At 37.9% G+C, this 18802-nt stretch overlaps 1 protein-coding gene across 4 annotated transcripts in view; it reads left to right on the top strand.

Annotated features, from left to right (window-relative positions):
* TMEM131 (transmembrane protein 131) overlaps window positions 1-18802 on the top strand; it is a 192960-nt gene that overhangs the window by 59847 nt on the left and 114311 nt on the right. For all 4 annotated transcript variants that reach the window (XM_032652122.1, XM_032652120.1, XM_032652121.1 and 1 more), the window contains exons 3-4: window positions 4974-5014; window positions 14922-14990. In XM_032652122.1, the coding sequence (XP_032508013.1) occupies window positions 4974-5014; window positions 14922-14990 (110 nt within the window). The remainder of the gene's footprint in view (window positions 1-4973; window positions 5015-14921; window positions 14991-18802) is intronic.

Below are 18802 nucleotides of genomic sequence, written 5' to 3'. Positions count from 1 at the left end.
ATCAAGGGTATGTCAGGAATTCCCTGGCGGTTCAGTGGTTAGGGCTCCACACTTTCACTCCTGAGGGCATGGGTTCAATCCCTGGTTGGGGAACTAAGACCCCGCAAGCCACAAAGCCAAAAAAAAAAAGAAAAAAGGATATGTCATAATAAGTGTGTAATAATTACACATAAGAGCACAAGATTTGAATTCTGACATATACTGTTTGATCCTGGACTGGTAAATATAATTTGAGTGTCTCCAGTGTATTGAGAATTGCAAGGACCACTAGAGATAGAGACAGTTGTGGCAGTTAATGAACTTTGAATTATAATGTAAGGAGATGTTATTACAAATGAAAATTAAATTATTGGTATGTCTTTATAAAATTCAGGTTACAGTAGGGTTTTCAGTCTTGGCAATATTTATATTTTGGACAAGGTAATTAATTCCTTGCTGGGAGATGAGGAAAGAAGACTGTTTTAAGTGTTGTACGGTGTTTAGCAGCATCCCTGGCCTCTACCCTCTAGATGCCTGTAGCCCTTTCAGTTGCAACCATCAAAAATGTCTCTAGACATTGCCAAATGCCCCGGAGGACAAAATTGCCCCCAATTGGAACCACTAGGTTATAGGGATAAACTTATGTATTATTTTTATGATAAGAGAATTTAATACTGTTTGGGAATATACCACATACTTACTTTTGCAGAGTCTTTTCCATTTGAGTTGAAGAATAGTTCATTTTCCTCCTTTATATCCCTTTGGGGTGCTCTCTGAGAGAGACTGTGCTCAGACTGGTCTGGAATGTGGAGCCTAGCAGTGAGCGAGGCTGAGACTGGAGCCCTTAAATGCAACAGAAGAATGGAGTCTGAATTGTGGGTGGGAATTGTGCTTATCTTTGTAGATGCACAGTGAAAAGATCATTTGCAATATGTCAAGCGTTACCAACTTTAAGTATCTGCGATTCAGTGAAGTTTACTTTGAAATGTTGTAGGTATGTCTTGTATTTGATAGAAGATACAGAAATATATGGCACAGGCATTTTCTAGGACCCTGAGTACTCCTGACAGACCCTTATCTCTGAGCATAAAGTTCAATGGTTTCCACTAATCAGATGGTGAAATAGGAAATCTCAGTCTCTTCTAGGGATTACTTCATAGTTTGGTGAGCTGACCATCTTTTTTCATATGATTACTGGCCATTTATTTTTCTTTAAGTGATTTGCCTCCTGTTCTTTGCTTATATTTCAATCACAGTATTCTTTTCCCCAGTTTCTTTCTTTTTCTTTCTTTATGCTGTTCAGTTATAAAATACTTACGTAAATAGCAGATCTTTTCATTGTTACTAATGTAACCCTTTTTTTGCTTGATTTTTCTCTTTTCTGGGGGATGGGGTGGGAGGGGGCGTTTACCTTGTTCATTTTTGCTCATTCTTCGGCTTTCAACATTTTTGAATCCTTTTGTGTTAGGTATTTACAGTCTATAGTTGGGCTTTGTTTTTTCAACATGATCCTTTTGTCTTTCTTAATAGACGAGTTTATCTCTAAATGAGATAATCATGCTATATATGTGTTTAATCTGTTCCATCTAATTTTTATGCCTTCCTTTTTGTTTTCTCTCCATTTCGGGACTTAAGTTTCAGATACGTATTTAAGATATGTTTAAACCTTCATTTCTCAAATTACTTCAGAAACAAAGTAGTGTGTATTATGATCTTCCCTTTTCTCTCAATATTTAGGGTTGTGCTGAGATTTTTATTCTTATTGTAGTTAAATGACTTTTCTATTTTGTGGCTTATACTTCAAAAACAACATTTACTTTCTGCTTTTCTAACCTTATTTCCACAGTTCCTTTACTGTATCTGCTTATCTTTCACAAGACAGCTTCCTCATTTGCAATTCTTCATGAGTAATCATCTTGGCCAGATTGTCTTCATGAAGATATTTTTTTCCCCTCCAGAAAGTATACATGGGTGCTACACTTCCTGAGTCTCCTTTCTGTCAGCTCCAGATGGGGACCACAGTTTGGCATGTCCTAGAATTCTTAGGTTGTACTTTTTATTGAAGTAAAAGTGACACACAGTAAACTGTGCATGTTTAAAGTGTATGATTTGAAAAGTTCGACGTATTATACACCTGTGAAAGCATTACTGCAATCAAGATAATAGATATATGTATCCGTGGCCCCCAAAAGTTTACTTGTGACCCTGGGTAATCCCTTTACCCTCCTCTCCATCTCTAGGCAACGCTGATTTGCTTTCTGACACCACCAGTTTATACTTGAAATCATTTTATATAAATGGAATCGTATAGAATGTACTTTTTGGGAATTTGACTCAGCGTGATTATTTTAAGAGTTATCAGTGTTGTTGCATGTATCAGTAGTTTATTTCTTTTTCCCCATTCAAATGTTATTTTCTTTTAAAAATATTTTTTCTAAAATAATAAAGAAATATTTAATAGAGAAAAAGAAAGGTTCCTAGTCTTTGAGTTTACTCTCTTTTTATTGCTGAGTAATATTCTACTGTTCTATCCCACACCACAATTCATGTGTCACTTCATCTGTTGATGGAAATTTCAGTGGTTCCAGTAACAAAGCTGCCATAAACATTCATGTATAAGTCTTTGTATGGACTTATGCTTTTGTTTCCCTTGGGCAGATATCTCAGAGTGGTCATATGGTGGGTGTTTTAAGTTTAACTTGTAAGAAATTGCCAAGCTTCTTCTAAAATGGTGATTCTGTTTTACATTCCCACCAGCAGTGTATGAAAGTTCCAGTTACTGCACATCCTTGCCAACCCTTAGTATGGTCAGTCTTTTCCATTTTGGACATTATTGTAGGTTGTAGTGTATTGTTGAAGTTTAAATTTGCTTTCCCTTGATAACTGGTGCTGAGCATCTTCTCATGTTCTTAACTGACATTTGTAGAATTGCTCAATTTTTAAAATTGGGTGGTTTTCTTATTCAGATTCATAAGTTCTTCATATGTTCAAGATATAAGTCCTTCATCAAATAGGTGATTTGCAAATATTTTCTCTCAATATGTGGTTTGCCTTTTCATTTTCATAGCAATGTCTTTTGGTGAGCGTATTTTTAAAAGTTTGATGAAGTCCAATCCATCAGTTTCTTCTTTTACGACTAGTATTTTTTTTTGTCCTGTTCATGAAATCTTTGTCTGTTTGAATGTTGCAAATATCTTTTTTTGTTGTTGAAAGTTTATAATTTTAGTTTTTATGCTTAGAACTATGATTTATCTAAAATTAATTTGAGTGCCTGGTGTGATACAAGGGTAAGGGTTCATTTTCCCCCAAGCTTTGTTCAGTTGTTCCAGCACCATTTGTTGAAAAGATACATGTTTCTCTACTGAATTACATTGATGCCTTTGTTGAAAATCAAGTTGACTATAAACGTGAGTTCGTTTCTGAGTTTTCTCCAGTTCTGTTGATCTGTGTCGTCTGTCTTTATACTGGTGCCACACTGTCTTGATTGCTGTAGCTTTTTTTCCTATTGTAGTAAAATACGCATAACATAAAATTACAATTTTAACCATTTTTAAGCGTACATTTCAGTGGCATTAAGTACATTCGCATTTGTTTCTGCATTACCACCATCTAGCTCCAGACCTTTTATTTTCATCCCAAACCGAAACTGTGTGCCCATTAAACAACAATTCCCCATTCCCCCTACTGCAGCCCCTGGCAACCAGCATTCTACTCTCTGTCTCTGTGAATTTGTCGACTCTAAGTACCTCATGTAAATGGAATCATATAGTTTTTGTCCTTCTGTGACTGGCTTGTTTCATTTAGTCTAAGTGTAGACTTAGTTTTCAAGGTTCATCCATGTTGTAGCATATGTCAGAATTTCCTTCCTTTTCAAGGCTGAATAATATTTTTTTGTATGTATCACATTTTGTTTCTTCATTTATTCATCAGTAGGCGCTTGCATAGCTTCCATGCTTTGCAATTGTGAATAATGCTGCTATGAACACGGATATCTAAATAACTGTTGAGTCCCTGCTCTCTGCATTCAGTTCTTTGGGGTATAAACCTAGAAGTGTGATTGCTGATCTTCTAATCCATATCCTACACTACAGCCAAAATAATGTCTTTAACACTTAAATCGTCTAGACCATGTCTGTGTCTCTCTTTCTCCCCTACAACTTCAGTCCCCTTGTACTGCATTTAGAGTACAACACAATCCAGGCTTCTCAGCATGGCTTCTTACCAGGGCACAACATAACAGGGCGCTGCCTCACCTCCAACCTCATTTCTGCTTCTTTCCCACTTCTCTCTAAACTCCAGCCACATAGACCTGCCATCTGTTTCTTGAGCATCCAGGCTCTTTCCTGTACTAGGACCTTTGCATGTGCTGTTTTCTCCACCACCACAAAATCCCACCTCCAAACACAGCTCTTCTTTATCCTTTAGGTTTCAGTATAAATGTTATCTCTTCAGACAGGGCTTCCCTCATGACACATTTAAGCATATCACCTATTTATTCTCTTTCATAACATCTTTCCAGTTTTTCCAAAGTCCTTTTATTCAATGTACAAACACATATTTATTTAGTTTTAAAATAACTGACTCCCCCCTACCCCTACCCCGCCCCATACCTCAAGCTCCATGGTGGCAGGAACCATAATAGACCAGCACCTGCACACAGTTGGGAAGGAGTGAACAGTAGAGACACGTGTAGCCTCACAAAGTAATTGGAAAGAGGACTCTTCTCATAGGATGTATTGGTTTGGCAAGCTTCTAAAAATCAATCCTATTACTTTGCATTACTTCCACGTGTGTTTAAAATTTAATCCAAATTATTCTCTCATTTGAATTATATGGTGTGACAAATCATTTCATATGATTTAGGGATCAGGTTTAACCTGAAAGTAAGTATAAGGTCAAAGTTGAAACTGTAATAAAATATGTTGGATATTCTGTATGTCTGTAGTATAAAGATTTGGTTTCCGTGTTTTCACCATTGTTTTCTTCCTTCACAGACTGAGACAACACTTGGACTCAGTTCATACCAACAGAAAAGGTAAGGCAGTAATAGGTATATATATATTTTTTTAATATATAAAATTTTATGTATTTAGTAAGATACTGACATACTTTTAGGTCTTTCTGGGGGATTCCCGCTCTCCGTTTTCCCCATACTTTTTTTGGTGAGGAGGGAAAACAAATAGTAAATCACATTATATCATGTATTTCAAGTATTGTGTATGGAAGACCACGTTTAAATCTGAATTTGCATGTTGTGCATTGTGTAGCATTCCTTCCGCATTCACATGCAAAGGGGTTTACTTGTAGCTGAAACTCCCCTTGCTTTGGAAGAGTTTCGGTGTTATAGCTCCCAGTGACCTCTCCTGTGGTCCTCCCTGCTTTTTATGGGCTGAGCAGTGCTGCCCTCAGTTGTCATCAAGGGTCTACCTGCAGGCCCCTGGCAGAGGAAGTTACCATATAAGGAGAGATGATTTTAATTAGAGGAGACCCTAACTGGTTGTCTTGTTGACCCCCGTTGTTTGACACATGAGGACTCTGAGATTCTTAGAACCAAGGGATGTGCTAACAAGGTTAGAGTAATATTCTACTGAGTAATATTGGACATTATTGTAGGTTGTAGTGTATTGTTGAAGTTTAAATTTGCTTTCCCTTGATAACTGGTGCTGAGCATCTTCTCATGTTCTTAACTGACATTTGTAGAATTGCTCATTGTTAAAAATTGGGTGGTTTTCTTATTATTCAGATTCATAAGTTCTTCATATGTTCAAGATACAAGGGTTTCAGGTAGAATTCATTATCTTCTGATCACCAGCCCCGTGTTGCGTTCCCTTTGATATTCTTATATCAAGTATGGAATCCTTCAGTGTTCGCTGTATTTTCTCTCTTTAGCCAGAAGAGCAATATAGAGTTAGTTAAGAATTAGAGGGGAAATGCTTTGAAGGAGGCATAGGGGAGCCAGTGGAGGCACATGAAGGAAAATAGTCGTGATGGAGCTTACATGGTAGGGAAGAGAGGTGAGAGTCTGCACAGTCTGCTCTGTGCTGGGGCTGTGGGTACACTCCCTGCCTTGAGACGTCTTGAAGGACAGTAGAGACACAGCTTCTGATGAGGTTATAAAGCATATGTGTTGATGAAATGACAAAGGCAATCTGCTTTCTGAAAGAAGGCGGCTCACTTGAAGAGTATATTATAATCCAATGATAGAAGCCTCAGGGCTTAGTTGTAGGGGATCAGGTACCTGAGACACATGCCTCACATGGTGTCTCACTTTCATCATCAAAACAGTCCACAAGGCCTAAGGCACAGCTGAGGTGAAGTTAGCCTCTGACTGCAGCTCCTGGTCTCCACTACTGGCTGCCTCTACCAGCTTCTCCTTGGGGGTACCCCCATTTCTGCTGAGCATTAGAGATTGCTGAGATGGACACTTTGTGGTTTTGAACTCCTGTAGTCATTTCTGCGCCAATTTCTGACTTCTTGTACTCCCCAGTTGTATAGTCCATTTGCTGCCCTGTGACTTTTCTAGTAAGCCGAGAGATTCAGCCCCATCCTTTCTTGTATTGCCTATACATGATCTCCTGAGCGAAAACTCTCATTCTGTAAGTGAAACTTAACCTGCTCCAGGGAAATTTATATCATGAAAAGCTTAGTTAGAAAATGATTCTGTAGCTAATGGTGGTGAAGCTAGTCTCTGGCTACCATTTGCTCCGTCTCCACCACCCAAGGGCTTCCAGGACATTCCGCAAAGAGAAGAGCTGCTGCTTTCACGACCTCAGGATCATGGGAAGTAAAACTATGAAAGAATTTTCCAAGATACTCTTTTTTATATTTCTCTCCTACCTTCTGGTTCACCCTTTCTAATTTGTTTTAATACAGTTATCAATTGCATGATAATATTTTGTTTAAAAAGATGCCAGCTACATAAGATAATGGTGGGTAATGTGCACATAGCGTTCCATCAGTGTTTATTTTAGTTGAACACCAAAATGTTATAATGAGTACCAGTAATGATTTAATATTTTGGGACGTGAGGCCACCTTTTATGAATGTCTTTTCCTAGGGTTGTGGAGCCCTATGGTGGGAGATTAGGAATTAAAGAGACCTGAGTTCTGTGTTCACCAGATATGTAGCCTGGAGAAAAACTATTTAACTGCTCTGAGCATGACTTTCATTTGCAGACTGGGGAAGATCATTTCTCGGTCTGATGTATCTTATATGTGATATAAGGTTATGCATTATATAAGGTTGCTGTAAGGACCAAATGAGAGACTTATTTGGGTAACAGTAGTTTGCAAACATTAAAATGTTACATAAGTTGTGGGTGTTGGTTAATTTATTTGTTCAGTCATTCAGCAAATATTTACTGGAATCTTTACATATACCAGGCATTGTTCTAAGAATTAGTGATTCAGTCATTGTGTTTGTTATCTATTGCTGTGTAATAAATTACCTCCAAACGTAGAAGCTTAAAACAGCAGACATTTATTATTTTTCTGTTTCCGTGAGTGAGAAATTTGGGAACAGCTCTGCTAAGTAGTTGTGGCTCAGGGTCTCGTGAGATTTCAGCCAAGACATCAACCGAAGCTGCAGTCATCTGAAGGCCTGGTCCCGGTGGGTCCTCTCCAAGATGGCTCACTCACATACCATTAGCAGAAGGCCTCAGTTCCTTACTGGCTGTTGGCAGGAGACCTTAGTTCTTTGCCATGTGGAACTCTCTGTAGGGCTGCTTGAATGTTCCCGTGTCACAGCAGCTGGAGACCCTAGAGCAGGAGAACCAAGAGAGAGCACAAGGAGGAAGCCACAGTGTCTTTTGTAATTGGGTCACACAGTCACTTCTACCATATTTTATTCATAGGAAGTTACCCCCAAGGAGAGCAGAATTAAGCCCCCACCTCTTGAAGAGAGGCAGATCAGAGAATTTGTGAACACATTTTAAAATTACCACAGTGCTGGCTGGGCCAGATAGTCAAGACTCCCGCCCTGGTAGAACCTGTGTGCTAATGGGGAAAACAGACAATAAGCCACCAAATAAATGAACAAAGTATCAGTTAGAGAAAGGTCTGGGATAGACAAGACTCCATTGCTTCTTTAGATTTGACCATAACGAAGGCCGCTCTGAAATGATGTTTCAGCTTACCTGGTGAAAATCTTAGGGCAGAGCATTTCAGACAGGAACAGCTAGTGCAAAGGTTTGATATTGGGAGCAGTGTTGTTGTTATTATATTATGTTGTTATGAGAGCTGGAAATGTTGGTGTATACAGTTAGGTAAGAAGGATACATGTGTATATCTGTGTGTGTATGTGTATACACAGTGTCCACAAGAAGAACCAGAGTCTTCTGATCTTTAAGTTTCCTGGTATCTCTAGGATATAAGCCAAAAATACTGGGCTACGGAGTACTTTTCAAATTAAGGTGGTTGAGGTTCTTTAATTGACTGTATAGTTTGCTTTTTATTAAGTACAACCATTTTGGTTGCCTGCAGTTAACCATAAGCATCTAGAAGATTATAGCCAGAGCTTGCTAATACCTTAATGGCAGATAAAGTCTGCTCACAATTGCAGTTTGTCTAATATCTGTTATAAATTTTGTGAAAAAGTTAAAGGGAATGTTCTTAAGTTGTTTTTTAAGATTCCGTTTGGGTTTATACTTAGATTAATTTTCTAGCTCTGGAGCTTTTAGCCACACATGAAGTGACATATATGCAAAAAACAGTACTACTTTGCATAGATCTTGAAGACTGTAGTAATTTTGATGGTAGACTTAAACCCAACCACATCAAATATTATAATAACTGTGAATGGTTTCAACACCAGTGGTCAGACTATATTAAGGAAAGATCTAAGCATATATTGTCTACAAGAAATGTACTATATATTTCAATTTATATTTAATTTATTTTATCATTTGTTTTGAAATAACTTTAGAGGATAGATGCAAAAAGAGTACAAAGAATTCCCATATATATCCCGTGTATATCTTGACCTAGATTGAGTCCCCATTTAACACTTTACCACATCTGCTTGATCATTCGTAATCTCCCTCTCCACCTCTTCTTTCCTTCTTCTCTCTCTCTTCCCTATCTTTCTATATATAGGTATATATGTATATGTAATTATTTTTCTGAATTTTTTGAGAATCAGTTGTAGACATGATGGTCTTTTATTTTACCCCTAAAAACTTCAGTGTATAATTCTTATAAATATAGACATTATTTTACAAGCCACAGTAAAATCAGGAAATTAATATCTACATATACTACTTAAGCTACAGACCTTATTTTAATTTTGTCAGTTGATCCATTAATGACTTTCACTTTAACAAGTAAAGAAATTCTTGGTCCAAACTTCTACTTCTCACCCTCACATTTTATTTATTTTTACATTTTATTTTATTTTATAGCTGCGCCGTGGAGCATGTGGGATCTTAGTTCCCCGACCAGGGATCAAACCCACGCTTCCTGCATTGGGAGCACAGAGTCTTAACCACTGAACACCCGGGAAGTCCTTCCCCTCACATTTTAATTCATTGTGTTAAAATTTACACATTTTTTTAAATCGTCCGTTCAATAGCAAATTATTGTAATTTATTTTTAATATGTTTGTTTTTTAACTTTTAAACTAGAGTGGTAAGTGAATTATGTACCATCATCACAGTATTAGAGAATCTGAGTGTGACTGTATATTTACCATTACCAGTGAGTTTTACACATACATTCATGTGTTTTTTGATGTCAATTAGCATCCTTTTATTTCTGCTTGAAGAACACCCTTTAGTATTTCTTGTAAGTCAGAAGTGGCTATGGTGAACCCCCTCAACTTTTGTTTGTTCAGTGAAGTCTTTCTCTCTCCTTGATTTCTGAATGACAGCTTTGCTGGGTATAGTATTGTTGTTTGACAGTTATTTTCTTTCAGTAGTTTGGATGTCATCCCACTCTCTCTTTGCCTACAAAATTTCTGTTGAGCAGTCCACCTGTATGGTACCTCCTTCTTATCTGCGGGGCATACATTCCAAACACTACACTATTACTGATAGTACCAAACACTATATATACTCTGTTTTTTTCCTATACTGACAGTGGGTCACATATACAGCAAGGGTACAGTAGACAAAGGGATGATTCATGTCTCGGGCAGGGCAGAGCAGGGCAGCATGAAGTTTCATCATGCTACTCAGAAGGGTGTGCAGTTTAAAACATGTATTTTTTATTTCAGGAATTTTTCATTTAATATTTTCAGACCATGGTTGACCGCATGTAACTGAAACTACAGAAAGTGAAACCACAGACGAGGGGGGACTAATGTAGTCTTATGGGGTGGGGAGTGGGGTGTTCCTTGTATGTGATGTGTCACTTTTGCTACTTTCAGAATTCTCTCTTTGCCTTTGACTTTTGACAGTTTAATCATAATGTCTCATTGTAGGCCTTTTCAAGTTCAACCTGTGTGGGGTTCTTTGGGCCTCATAACTCTAGATGTCCACTTATCTCCCCACAACACTGGGGGAGCTAGATGTCCACCGTGGGCTCTCTCTTTCCCATCTGAGAAACGGTAGGCGCTAGGGGGCCCTCTCAGTGCAGCGCTGTACCAGCCTGGTAGACAGGTGATATGACCAGAGTATAGCCATTTCTCTTACCTTTCTAATACAGTTTTTTTCTTCTTCTTCTTCTTCTTTTTTCCTGCTCTCTGTGGTCCAGGGATGTTCTTGAGCCTCACCCCTGTGTTTTGGGATTTTCACAATGGTATCTCATCTATGGGTAGTTGTTGGGTGGTCTTCTTGTGAGGGGGACTGAAGTCAAGAATGACCTACGTCACCATGTTGATGATGTCACTCCCCAAAAGACATCATTGATAATAGGAAAAGGAGGGACAGGGAGAAGATACTCACAGTACATACATTTGACAAAGGACATGTATCTAGAATATATAAAGAACTCTTAAACTCAAAATTAAGACAGACATCCCAGTTAAAATACTTTGAACAGACACTTTGCAAAAGAAGATATCTGATTGGGCAGTAAACAAATGAAAAGATGTTCAACATCATTAGTCCTTAGGGAAATGAAAATTTAAGCTAAAATGTATTTATTGGAAAATATTGAAATAGGAGTAATCTGTATCTTTTCTCTTAAGTCACTATATAGCTGTCTCTAATAAAAGTCATATTGGGAACCATTTTAAACTGTTGGTGACTTTTTAAAAAGTTTTGCTTGTTAAAGTGCTTTTATTCCCCTCTTACTTCTGCTTGCAACGCTTACTGTGGATCAAGCTACAAAAGAGTAGTTCCCAAATGTGAGAGTGGACATAAAAGTGCCAGTTTCTGGGCTCCATACTAGATGTAAGGAATCAGAATAGAGAGGCGCGGGGCCCTGGAATCTGCATTTCTACAAGCATCCTAGATGATTAAGATGTAGGTAGACCACAAATCATTTGTTATGAAATACTGGGCCGAAGAGAACCTTTTGTTTAGGTAGTAATTGCCCCTAGGAAAATATTTTAAATTTCACAGTTTAAACAAATTCCCAAAGCTCCAAGAACGTCGTATGCTTCATTTGCGAAGGTCTTGTGTGCTTAATTTCGACCTAACAGTTCACCAAGCAACACAGATTTCATGTATCTCTCCAGTTGTTCCCTCGCTTGAAGTCAGAATAGCCCTTATTCATCTCCTTCTCCCCAAATAAACAGTTAATGCTTTAGTGAAAATAAAATATTGTATTGAAAGTTTCAGAAAAAATACAATCACTGCCAAAAGCATAAAATCATGTTATTACTTTTATAATGTCTAAGAGTCTGTTTCTTTGAAATTGACAAAGGGCACCATTTTTCATATTGCTTCTTCCCCAGTTTATTGTTCAACATTATGGATTTGTAGACATTTGCTTTCTGTTAATAAAGCACTGAAGAGTGTCATGGCCATTCTAAATAAACAGCAGCAGCCATTTCAGTCAGCTGTCGGTATGTGATAGCTATGTTATTGAATTTCGGGTTTTGTTAAGATAAGATTATACCTATGACAACTTGTGTTGTACCCACTCAAATATTAAATTGGTCCTTAGATATAGATCTGCTGTTGTTTTGAAAATATGCATTTATTTATGAGGGAATTATCTGTTACGTATTGTCCCCTCTATCTCATATTCTGTGAGCATCCTGTAAATGTCACGATAACAATTGCTGGACACCACTTCTTTGGAACATTTTATGGGAGATCTTAGCCCACATAAGGCATGAAAAAGGAAAACAAGGTCTAAGGATTTAAAAGGAAGAAACAGAATTGTTGTTACTTGCAGGTGATCTGTCTACAGAGACAATTCAAGATAGTGATCATTTTAGCAACACATATAATGGCAGGGGAAAATCTAAGAGAATCTGTAGACAGACTGTTAGAATTAACTCACCAAAATGCCTGGGTTTAAGATCAGTACCCCCAAATCAGTAACTTTTTAATATAAAGCAATAACCATATATATCTATCTGCCTACTTGACACCTCCATCTAGATAAGACATCTCAAGTTTAAATGCCTAAAACAATACTCTTGAATCCCTACCCAACTACCCTTCCCCACTTCTAACCTACTCTTGCATGTCATGACTACATATCTAGTTTCTCGGGCCAAAATCTTAGAGTTAAGTCATCTTGATGCCTCTCTTCTTTCTCTTACACTCCAAAATCAATCCATCAGCATGATGTCTCTAGCTTCCAAAAATATTCATAGAAGAGCCACTTCTCATCACCCTCCCTTGCAGTCATCCTGGACCACAGTGGCTGTCCCCTCCTCTCTGGACAACTGCAGGGCCTTCATGCTTCACTCTTGGGCTCATGCAGTCTCTTCTTCATACAGCAGCCAGATTTGACCTTTTAAATGTGTTAGATCATGTTACTTCCTTGCTCAAAACACTGTAGACGCTTACTGTTACACTGAGGATAAAATCCAGACTTCTGCAAGGAGACCTGGCCTCTGTACTGCTCTGATCTCAGCTCCGGTCTCCTCCCCCTCCTTCCTGTATTCTGGCCACTTCAGCCTCCTGGTTCCTCATCATGCCAAGGACATTCCTGCTCTCTTCCTCCAGATCGCCACCAGTCACGTCTCAGCCCCAGTGTCCCCTCCTCAGAGAGACCGTCTATGTTCCTGCTGTGTTTGATTTGTCTTTATATGTTGGACGTCATCACGTGATGTGTTCTACTTTTGTTTTCCCCATTGGCATGTTAGTGCCATGAGAACAGGCTCTTTGTTCTCATGGCCCCAGCCACTAGACAGCCCCTGACATTCAGTATATTTGTGTTGAGTGAATGGGGTGTGCACTGCACCTTTTTCCCTTGCCTGGCCACTTTAAACATTTCCACTTGAAGTTTGGGGATTAGGCTCTCAGTTCTGTGAGAAAAAACTGTATCTTAATCTCCTTTGTATCTCTAGCATCTAACACAGTCATTGTTTATATATGTGTGAATTACTGACTTAGACACATTTACTTTATGCGTTACAATTTTTTTTCTTGATTGGATGGAGATTTTATGTAAGTTTGAGTTTCACACTGTTAAAACTGATGAACTCATCAGTATCTATTGTTTTAAAGGAGCTGAAGAGTATCCTCGTTATAGTATGTCTAAGAAGGGCAGAGATCAAGAGGGAGTAGATTCTGTACCTCTGGCTACATGTGGCAGCTGCCTTGTGAGGAATTGTGCCTTCATTGTCCCAGTGTCTTTAGTTTTGTGCTTTAGTAAAGTATAGTCTTACATTTGGTCTTTTCCTTCTCGTGTTTGTCATCTTTAATGTTCAACATATGTAGAAGGATTGTCAAGCAGCACAGAGTAATACTCTTAATTGGTAAGGCTAAAAACACTTTTAAACCTTATTTTTTTAAGCTCAATTATTCCACTGCTCAGACTATTTAATCTTTATTGAATTGAGTCAAATCTAGATCTTCCACATTTTCTGTATGTCCTTGTCTATTTCTATTGTATTTCCTGAATGAAATTACTATATCATGTGAAGCTTGTGCTCTTTTGAATTGCAAAGGTGATGGAAATAAAGTAGTCTCACAAAATGGGTTTTGCTCTTACATCATTTCTTAAAATACAGCAGAAAGATAATCTACTGTTTAGAACTTTAGTGTCTGAATGACTTTCTCCCTCTCTCGGTATGTAAACAGATGACTTTAGGTATGTGGACCTCCTCTCGAAGGTTGTTTATACTTTGCATCAATGTTAGGTCATGGTGATGTCTAGGAGGTTTGCTGATTCAGGAATCTGTTTTAGTGAGAAGTTCTAGTATCAAGGGGAATAGTTAGAAATGATACTCAAATATTTAGGCCAAGACATCATAGATCAGTGTGTTCCAAACTCTCAGATTAAAAAGATATTTCAGTTCTTGGAAATTTCTGTCCCCAAATTGACTCTTGTTTAGTTCTTTGACACTCTAGTTACAATGGGATCATGAGTTTTTAATCTCTATAAATTGCCTTCCAAGTACAAGTAATTATATATTGTTCATTGTACATGTATTAAAAATCCAAATGAGACAGTTCCGTGGCAGTCCAGTGGTTAGGACTTGGTGCTTTCACTGCGGTGCCCCAGGTTAAATCCCTGGTTGAGGAAATGAGATCCCTTAAGCCGTGTGGTGTGGCAAAAAAAAAAAAAAAAAAAATCCAGATGAACATATTAAGGTATATTGTTATCAATTATATCAACCAAATAAATTTCAGCAGTCTATTTGAGCAGTTTCTGTTTTTGCATACCTTTGAATAGGAAAAACACTCCTTTTTTTCCGCCATTTTTTAAAACAAATGTTTATTGATTTCCTCTAATAAAAAAGTAATGCATATTTCTAATATAAGACTCCACTTTGCTTAAAGAAACTTTATCATGACAAAACTCAAGTGTCTGACTTTGGTTTGGGGAAACACATATGTTGAAGAATTGCTTCTTAGGCTGTTTTCTTTTTACTTACAGTATATCTCTGTACCGGGGTAATTGCAGACCTATACGATTTGAGCCACCAATGCTGGATTTCCATGAACAGTAAGTTTAAAATTTTCAGGCCATAGCGATATTATATATATTTTATGCATGCATTTGTCTTGCCTTTTGCCTGTGTTATCTTGTATGAGAAAGTTACATGTTTTAGTCATCAGGAAAGTAAATAATGTTGAATATAGTTTGAAAATGGGAGGTAAGTATCTGTTATGAATCTAACGTATAATATTAAATTTTGAAGTTTGAAAAATATCCACATTTTGGAGTCTCTGGTTCAGAGGATCTTATCTTCAGAAGCAGCATTAAACTTGGTTACCTTTCTGATTAGCACTTCATTTCCAGTTTGATTATTTAACATTTTTCCTTGTGGATGTGGAAGAATATATTAATTTGTTTGATGTATATGCTTTTAGAAGTACAAACTTTTATACATCATCAAATAAATAATATTATCACCAACCCAGGAGGCCAAACAAAAGCAGATCCTGCAGGAAGACAAGGTCCAACCACAGAGTACTTCCTCAAACCATAGTTCTGCTTCTTACCTTCTGCCTCTGGGTCTCAGGTTTTGCACATCTCAGACACACTGAGGGGAAGACAAGTCTTCACCCGTATTTGGTTCCAACCCAATTTAGCAGGTAGGTAAAGAGAACATCTTAAATGATATAACTTCTAGAGTAATGCCACTCTGGTAAGTTAGCAGAAGAAAGGAAGTTTTTTTAAATTTGTTTGTCCTTTTTTTTAAAAAATAATTTTTATTGGAGTAAAGCTGATTTACAATGTTGTGTTAGTTTCAGGTGTATAGCAAAGTGAATCAGTTACGCATATAGATATATCCACTCCTTTTTAGACTCTTTTCCCATATAGGTCTTTACAAAATATTGAGTAGAGTTCCCTGTGCTATACAGTAGGTCCTTATTAGTTATCTATTTTATATATAGTAGTTTATATATGTCAATCCCAATCTTCCAATGTATCCCTCCCACTCCTTTACCCACCCCCCACCCGGTGACCGTAAGTTTGTTTTCTACATCTGTGACTCTGTTTCTGTTTTATGAATAAGTTCATTTGTACCATTTTTTTAGATCCCACATATAAGCAATATCATATGATATTTGTCTTTGTCTGACTTCACTCAGTATGACAATCTCTAGATCCATCCATGTTGCTGCAAATGGCATTATTTCATTCTTTTTTATGGCTGAGTAATATTCCATCGTATATATGTACCACATCTTCTTTATCCATACCTCTGTCGATGGATATTTAGGTTGCTTCCATGTCCTGGCTATTGTAAATAGTGCTTCAGTGAACATTGGGGTGCATGTATCTTTTCGAATTATGGTTTTCTCTGGATATATGCCCAGGAGTGGGATTGCTGGATCATATGTTAGCTCTGTTTTTAGTTTTCTAAGGAACCTCCATAGTGGCTATACCAATTTACATTCCCACCAACAGTGTAGGAAGATTTCCTTTTCTCCACACCCTCTCCAGCATTTATTAGAAGAAAAGAATTTAAAAGGGAAGTTGGTAGGGGGAGCTGTATGCAGGTCTATTCTGATTCAATAAATGAAAACTGTAATTTTTTTCATGTTGTCAAAGTTGTAGTTAACCGTTTTCTACTAGTGAAGACATGAAATTTAAGTAATTTCTGTTTAAATATTTCAGGGTATTTTTAAATTTGGAAGTGTATTCATCTTTTGATTTGAAACCAGGTGCCTGAAACTGTTCTTCTACACTAAGATGTTAATGTCAAGTTTTCATTTAGTTTTTACGTGTACCACAGTAGGCAGCCTTGCAATTTTTAACATTCTTTAATTAATTCTGTAAAAATTTCTTTACAATCTCAAACCTAGAATAATCAAATATATCAGTTATACTTGTACAAAACCGTGGTAGAGTAGTCAGCATAAGAAGAGCTATCTGATAACAACTCCATCTTTTCAGGTGTTTACAGAGATCATGGATTTTTGGGGTGGGGCTGCAGAGAGAAGTTTGTGTGTTTCCTTTTGTACCTACAGATGGAATCAGTATTTGCAAGTAGTCGTTACATAAATAGTAAAATTGACTTGTGGGTGTTAGGTTTAAAGACCATAATGTTCAGGTAGGAAATACATCACTATTGTTTCTGTCCTATAAAAAGGTTTAGAAACGGTGTTGAGATGGCAAAAGCACAGAGTTCTTAATCCAGTCACAGTAATATATCACCTGTAGTCTCCTTCTGTCAGATACCAAGATATTTAATGAAACATGGCATGCGTTCTGATCTTTAGCAAGAAGGTTCATTATTTTTAAAATAATGATGAGTTCTATCTCTCTGATGAACTCCAATCTAGGACTATGGCATGGGCCATGTTTATGATGACACCATGAGCCTGGGGACAGAGGAGATCAGGGTACAGTAGCAAAACTTTAAGTCTAACATAGTGAGTATTCTTACTTTGAAAAGCTTAGCAGTAACCATTTTAGAGAGATTGTTTCAAAAGTTATATCCGGGCTTCCCTGGTGGCGCAGTGGTTGAGAGTCCGCCTGCTGATGCAGGAGACACGGGTTCGTGCCCCGGTCAGGGAAGTTCCCACATGCCGCGGAGCGGCTGGGCCCGTGAGCCATGGCCGCTGAGCCTGCACCTCTGGAGCCTGTGGTCTGCAACGGGAGAGGCCACAACAGTGAGAGGCCTGTGTACCGCAAAAAAAAAAAAAAAAAAAAGTTATATCCAACGTTTTTCACTTCTTTTTTTTTAAGGGAGTTTTGAAAATTTCATGCATCCCCTGAGATAAAGAAATTTTCAGGTGTGCAAAATATCTGAATCGAAATTGGTAATTCCTGTTCCAAATTACCTGTCCCTCAACGCTTTACATAATGAATGCCCCACCCCTAAATAGGAGAAATTGAGATAAGGGCAAGCAAAATTCTGGACTGGTAGTTTTAACCTTTTTTGGATCATGGTTTTCTTTAAGAACAGATGAAAGCTATCAGAACCTCTTCCTTCCTTTCCCCAAATGCACACACACACAGTTGCACATACAAATAACATTTTGCACATAGGTTCAAGGGTTTTATAGCCATCCCCATCAAAGTCCATATCTGGATCCTTAAGCGCTCATAAGGAATTCCTGTTCTAGGCCACAGATTATTAAATCACCAGTACAAAATTTACTGGGATTTTGCCCAATATGCTAGCAGTACATGTTCACTGTGGTAAACTTAGAAAATGCTTATCAAGAGAAAGAAGTAAAAATTTACCAGTAATCCAGCCACCCAGAAACATAAACATTGAACTTCTATCCTTCAAGTCCTTTTTCTGTGTATTTATTTATTGAGTTACAAAAATATAACAGTATTTTCTGACCATAAACTATTTTATAACCTGCTTTCTTTTTTTTAAAATAAATTTATTTATTTATTTACTATTGGCTGCATTGGGTCTTCATTGCTGCCCACAGGCTTTCTCTAGTTGTGGTGAGCGGGGTCTACTCTTCGTTGTGATGCGTGGGCTTCTCATTGTGGTGGCCTCTCTTGTTGCGGAGCACAGGCTCTAGGCACGCAGGCTTCAGTAGTTGTGGCATGTGGGCTCAGTAGTTGTGGCTTGCGGGCTCTGGAGCGCAAGCTCAGTAGTTGTGGGTCACGGGCTCCAGAGAACAGGCTAAGTAGTTGTGGCGCATGGGCTTAGTTGCTCCGAGACATGTGGGATCTTCCCGGACCAGGGATTGAACCCATGTCCCCTGCATTGGCAGGTAGATTCTTTTTTTTTTAACATCTTTATTGGAGTATAATTGCTTTACAATGTTGTGTTAGTTTCTGCTGTATAACAAAGTGAATCAGTTATACATGTACCTATGTTCCCATATCTCCTCCCT

The sequence above is a fragment of the Phocoena sinus genome, chromosome 13 (genome assembly GCF_008692025.1).
Source record: "Phocoena sinus isolate mPhoSin1 chromosome 13, mPhoSin1.pri, whole genome shotgun sequence".
Taxonomy (NCBI): Eukaryota; Metazoa; Chordata; class Mammalia; order Artiodactyla; family Phocoenidae; genus Phocoena; species Phocoena sinus.
The sequence above is the reverse complement of the archived record's forward strand: the minus strand, read 5'-3'. Positions and strand labels throughout refer to the sequence as shown.